Source organism: Coffea arabica, chromosome 10c, assembly GCF_036785885.1.
Source record: "Coffea arabica cultivar ET-39 chromosome 10c, Coffea Arabica ET-39 HiFi, whole genome shotgun sequence".
NCBI classification, from domain to species: Eukaryota; Viridiplantae; Streptophyta; class Magnoliopsida; order Gentianales; family Rubiaceae; genus Coffea; species Coffea arabica.
Window position 1 is genome coordinate 31,412,395 of NC_092329.1, and position 6,464 is coordinate 31,418,858.

The window sequence follows — 6,464 nt, forward strand, 5'->3', positions numbered from 1 at the left end:
GTGCACGAACAAATCTGAATCACTGAAAGCTATCAACTCTTTGATTCCCATTTCTAAAGCCATTTTGAGACAAAAAATGCAGGCTTCATATTCTGCCATGTTGTTTGTGCAAGCAAATTGCAATTTAGCAGCGGCAGGGTAATGCTTCCCTTCGGGTGAAACCAAAACAGCTCCAATTCCAGCTCCGAGAGAATTCGAAGCTCCATCGAAGAAAAGCCTCCATTCAGGGCTTTGTTCACTAATATCGTCTGTGGCGCCTACAAATAAGACTTTCTCATCAGGGAAATAAGTATAAAGTGGTTGATAATCATCATCCTTTGGATTTTCTGCCAGATGATCCGCTATATCTTGCCCCTTGACAGCCTTTTGTGAAGTGAAAACAATATCGAACTCTGAGAGAATTATCTGCCATTTAGCCAGACGTCCAGTTAGCATCGGCTTCTCCAAGAGATACTTCAAAGGATCAGATCGGAAAATAAGATAAGTGGTATGGCTCAACAGGTAGTGTCTCAGCTTTTGAGCTGCCCAGGCCAATGTACAGCAGCTTTTCTCAATGAATGAATAATTAGCCTCATACTGCGTGAGCTTTTTGCTTAGATAGTAAATGGCTTGATCCTTCCTTCCGGAGTCATCATGCTGCCCGAGAACACAACCAACTGCTTCTTCAAGCACAGTTAGGTACATGATTAATGGTCGATCCGGCTTGGGTGGTACTAAGACTGGCGGATGTAACAAATAATCCTTGATCTTATCAAAAGCTTGTTGGCATTCTTTACTCCAATACAATGACACATTCTTTCTCAACAATTTGAACAACAGCTCGCATGTGGCAGTTAGTTGGGCAATGAATCTTCCAATAAAATTGATCTTTCCTAAAAAACTTTTCACATCCTTCTGAGTTTTCGGCACTGGCATATCTTGAATTGCTTTGATTTTCGCTGGATCTATCTCTATGCCTCTTTAACTAACAATGAAGCCCAACAATTTACCAGCTGGTGCCCTAAAAGCGCACTTTGCAGGATTTAGTTTCAAATTGTACTTTCGCAACCTTTCGAACAGTTTCTTCAAATCAACCAAATGGTTCTCTGCCCTTTTAGACTTGATTATGATGTCATCCACGTAGACCTCCATATCCCGGTGGATCATATCATGAAACAGAGTGGTCATGGTCCTTTGATACGTAGCTCCGGCATTCTTTAAATCAAAGGGCATCACTCGGTAGCAAAATGTGCCCCAAGGGATGATAAAAGCAGTCTTCTCCCTATCCTCTTCTGCCAACAAAATCTGGTGGTATCCAACGAAGCAATCACAAAAAGATTCAATCTCATGCTCAGCGGTATTGTCCAAGAGAATGTGAATATTTGGCAAAGGAAAATCATCTTTAGGACTGGCCTTATTGAGGTCTCTATAATCAACACAAACTCGCACCTCTCCATTCTTTTTTGGAACAGGGACTGGGTTCGAAAGCCAAATAGGGTAATGGGAAACAATGATAATGTTGGTTTTGAGTTGTTTTTCTATTTGCTCTTTTATTTTGAGGCTCATATCTGGTTTGAATTTTCGGGGTTTTTGCTTTACGGGTGGAAAAGTAGGGTCTGTGGGTAACTTATGCACTACCACATCAGTTGAAATACCGGTCATGTCATCATAGGACCATGCAAATACGTCTTGGAACATAGTCAAGAATTCAAGCATCTCCTTTTTCTGCCTCTCATTCAAATGAATACTAATTTGCACCTCCTTAACTTCATCTTTAGTACCAATGTTAACCTTTTCTGTTTCTTCCAGGTTCGATTTTGGTTTCTCCTCATATTGTTCAAAGTCCTTTGCAAAAGAATCGAATACCTCCTCATTATCACTCTCGCTTTGAAGCTCAGATTCCCAGACCTCCAAGTCGTGAGTGATATAAAGATTGCCATTATTGAATTCCAGAATAGTGATATCCAAAGGGTCAAATAGTTTTATTTTTGGCCATCTGAAAGAATTAACGAATGTGGGATAATAAGCAAACAAATATACAACAAACAAATGAATAAGCAATATGACCAACGAATAAACAAAACAACATGATAAGAACCACTTGTGCATTTTCATAAAACCTTTGATTGAAAGCGAAAACAAAAAGAAAGCAAGCGAAAACAATATTTACATGTGCAAATTTTAGTCAAAGATAAAGATGCTTTCATTAGCTATTTACAGATGCAGAAGTATTTTCATGTTTTCGCATGAATGACAAACCCCTTTAGTTTTACCGAAACTCCTTCTGAATGGGCAGAAACTCGGCTGTTCAATTGGAAATTGATCCTTCAGGGATGTCGGGAAACTCGGGCTCATCTGGAAAACTGTCTTCAAATGTTGCCCCAACGAACAATTGGGCCAAACTAGTTTCGATTTCGTCAACTGGGTTAATCTCTGACGTGATCACCTTGGTTGGTCGTGGAAAAGTATAATGCAGTGGTGGAATATCAAAGGCCTTTTGCCTGCCTTCTTTCTCTGCTCTCTTGCGTTCCTTCATTTCTTTGATGTCTTTAGCGGTTGGTCGGAAATCCAAACCGAATGAATCCTTCTTCTCCACAATTTTCACTGGTTTCAGAATTCCTTGTAGATCACGTCCCAGCCCTTTGTCAGACTCATATCCTCCGCGGATCATTTCCTTGGCCATCATGACACTGGCTTTTGACACAGCTCGTTCCTCTTTTGTTATCCAACTTACGGAGACGATATCAGCTGTGCTATGAGGGGTCACTGTGGCGTTTCGGCTACCATCTTCTTCGGACCCAGAATCAGCAATTACGAGGCAATCCTCCTCGGCAAAGATAGTTATCAATTTGTCATTTACTATGAATTTCAACAATTGATGCAATGAAGACGGCACAGCCCCGGACTTATGAATCCACGGACGTCCAAGCAAAACATTGTAAACACTAGGAAAGTGCATAACTTGGCAGGCTATTTGAAACTGCGCGGGCCCCATCTCGACTACTAAATCCACTTCTCCTATAGGTTCTCTTTGTGCTCCATCAAAACCTCTAACTATGGTCCCTGAACGCCTTAGCTTGATATCTTGCAATCCTAGCTTTTCCAAGGTACTCCAATGACAGATATTAAGCGCAGATCCATTGTCAATCAACACCTTTGGCAACATTTTCCTGTTGCACCTCACAGTTATGTACAGAGCTTTGTTATGTCCAATGCCTTCTGCCGGTAATTTATCATCAGAGAAAGTGATTTATTTTATAGATAATACATTCCCAACTACATGTGAGAAATTAGCAACCGAAATGTTTTTAGGGATTTGAGCTTTAGTCAACACTTCGAGCAACACATCCCTATGCATATCAGAAGAAAAAAGTATATCCAACATGAATATTTGGGCGGGCGACTTGCTTAGCCTGTCGACTACATTATATTCGCTTCTTTGGAGCCTTTTAAGAAAATCCAAGGCTTCCTTCTCAGTAATTGTTGGTTTAGCGGGCAGCTCAGGGTTATTTGTTTGAATCGGAACGGTAGCTCCAAACGGACTTGCAATTCTCCCTGATCTAGTGACTGCTGACACCTCTTCTTTGGCAACTGACTTTTTTCCAATTTGTATGACAGGTTCATTGTAATTCCATGGCACTTGCTGCAAACTTAGAACAGGCGCCTGTTTTGGGAATTCGATGACCACTGGCTCCAAAGCCTCGCTCTCAGCTGGAGTGAGATCTAAAATAAAAGGTCTTTTATCCTCCTCAAACGGTTCATCTTCTATTACAAATGGTTGGTCTGTGACCCCAAACACCTCAACTTCCCTTGCCAATTTTTGGACTAGATTGTCATACTCTGTGTCGTCCAGAATGACCCCAATGGTATTAGTATGTTCCGGCAAGGGGTTCCTATTTATATTCGGCCCTTGTGCCTCCCTTTTCCTAATTACAATCTCTCCGACTTCAATCATATCTTGAACTTTATGCTTAAGAGCCTTGCAATCCAAAATTGAATGTCCGGGTGCCCCTGAATGATAAGCACAGACAGCTTGTGGGTTATAGCAAGCGGGCATGCCATATGGATAGGTAGGAGGGGGTACCATACCAATTTTTCCGACGGCCTTCAATTGGTCATACAATTGGTCTAGAGGCCTGCCTAAATTGGTAAATGTACGGCTAGGGGTTCGGTTGTAAGGTTCAGGAGGTTGAGCATGGTTGTAAACAGGTCTATTTGGGGGAGGAAATCTTGGGTTATATGGAGGGCGAGATCGGTTTTGGGGTGGATTTGATTGAGAAATTTGAAAAGGGGCTGAAGGTGGGTTAGCATAGCTTGGGTGAGGTCGAGGGTGGTTGATATTGATAGTATATACATGGTACGAGTTTGAATAATAAGGGTAAGGTGGTTGGTAAGTTGGATTGTGTTGGTATCGGGGGCTGGGTGAAGGGTTCTAGTTCCAGATAAAAGTTGCATCCCCCTCTTTCTTTTTAAACTGCGGCTTCTTTCCACTACTCCCTTGCCCTTGCAAAGCTTCTACTTGTGATTTTAAGGCAGAGACGTTAATAATTTTTCCGGATCTCACAAAATCATCATACTCTTCGAATTTATTCACAATCGCAGCAAATGAACATCCGGTCATACGGAAGATTTCTTCAAAGTGTTGAGGATCATGTGCCTTTATAAAAGTGCGAACAATCTCATCTTCGGTCATCGGAGGCTCAACCTTGGCAGCTATCTTTCTCCATCTTTTGGCGTATGTCTTATGATCTTCAGATGGTCGCCTCTTCGTGCCTTCCAAAGTAGTTCTGGTCGGTGCTAGCTTGCAGTTATATTCGTATTGTCTGATGAAGACGTTGGATAGATCAAGCCAAGTCTTCACCGCCTCTGACTTTAAGTTTGAATACCAATCGAGGGCGTCTCCTTCTAGACTCTCTGGAAATAACCTTAATGGCAAGTTTTCGTCATCCACCGGTCTGCCCAACTTGTTGGCAAACAAACGCAAGTGTGTCTTAGGGTTGCCTGTACCATCATATTTATTGAACCTCGGGGTCTTGAACCCCACAGGCAGTTGTACATTTGGAAACAGACACAGATCATCGTAGTCTAACACCCCTTGTTTGCTTAAACCTTGACTTTTCCTGATGAACTCATCGAAACGATCCAACCGCTTGAGTAGCTTCATATCCACCGGGGCAGACGATTCTCCCACTTCTGGCTTGGTTTGAACAGTGTGCTCTGGCACAACAGGCTCTGCGGTAGTCTGATAAAAAGCTTGTGGATCCAAAGGCATGTTTGGACCACCTTGAGGCTGAAATCCTTGCTCATAGGGAGGATAGAACGGAGGATTTTGAGTATAAGTATACTGCGGGTTGAAAACTCCTTCAAAAGTGGTTTGAATTGGAGGAATGACAAATGGTTCGAATTCCGATTGTTTGGCGGGCACAGGCTCAGGCTGCACTCTGCTACTAATGAGCTCGTCGATCAACTTCTTTTGGGCAGCCATTTCAGATGCCATTTCCCCAAATTTAGTGAGTAATTCAGTCAACTGAACCCCGAGACTTGTGGCTTCCGGCTGGGTAGTTGCAGCGGTCTTATCAGACGATTTTGGCTGAGTACTCATGTCTATATGATTCCTTTGGGCTTTACTTCGGGATCGCATAATAATGGGGCTTTTTCGAGAAGCTATTTTGAAACTTTACCTGAGGATGCAAAAGACATCTTTAGATAAACCAATCGTTACTAGATTTCTGCAACTTATTCAAAAGAAAAAAAAGAAAAAGACATGAGTTAGTAATTGTTCAAACAATTCAGATGCATGTCCTATGGGGGGACCCTTTTTGTGCCAAGGGTAGGCCTAGCATGATGCAAGCCTTCGGGGTAAAATCCCATTTCCAAACCTGTAAGTGAATTTAGAACTTTGAAATGGAAAGCTTCTCATAAAAATGTGGAAGAGTTCAATCTTTCTTTACAACCTCGTCAATGGTCTTAGTAACCATGTTTACAAAATCCCTATGTCTCAAGAGACTTGTACTTTGTGACTCTCTAGAGCTCCCTAAATTGAGCTTGCGAGCTCCTTCCCTAATCCTATCAAGGGCGTCTATGGCTTCCTCTAGTTTCTCATTCTTCTTCTTCTCCCTCCTCAACTGCACTTGGGTATCCTCTAAAACTCTGTTGGCCATTATAAGCTGAGCTTGAGATTCCTCTAGTTCTTTCCTTAGCTTCTCCATTTGTTCTTCGGGACTGGCTGATGCTGATTGTTGCTTTGCTCTATCATGTTCCACCTTTTGTTTGATCCATTCATTGTACCCAGGCATAACTGCGGGTGCCATCTTGTTTACCAATTCCAACTGCAAATTCTCAAGACCTTGCAAATTTCCTCAAGCCTCTAATACCATACTTCGACTCTCGGTCACCGTACCCAATCTGAGATCTTGAACCCCTTGTACCATGGGAATGCTTTGCGGGTATCCAAACTGTCTCATAACCTTTTATGGAATATAGGC

General features: G+C 42.2%; 1 protein-coding gene across 1 annotated transcript; it reads right to left on the minus strand.

The window, feature by feature from the left end:
• Window positions 1–2,287: 2,287 nt before the first annotated feature.
• LOC113714061 (uncharacterized) lies at window positions 2,288–4,066 on the minus strand. Its single transcript, XM_027237858.1, has 2 exons — window positions 3,248–4,066; window positions 2,288–3,133 (listed from the first exon to the last, which is right to left on the minus strand). Exons 1-2 carry the CDS (start codon window positions 4,064–4,066, stop codon window positions 2,288–2,290), a joined length of 1,665 nt encoding a protein of 554 aa, XP_027093659.1.
• Between the last annotated feature and the right edge of the window lie 2,398 nt (window positions 4,067–6,464).

What these genes read in the sequence shown, in the direction of transcription:
- LOC113714061 (XM_027237858.1), bottom strand. Translation starts at nt 4,066, where the DNA reads ATGGTACCCCCTCCTACCTATCCATATGGCATGCCCGCTTGCTATAAC. An exon ending in TCTCACATGTAGTTGGGAAT is followed by an intron (nt 3,134 to 3,247) that starts GTATTATCTATA and finishes ATGTTGCCAAAG; the next exon opens with GTGTTGATTGACAATGGATC.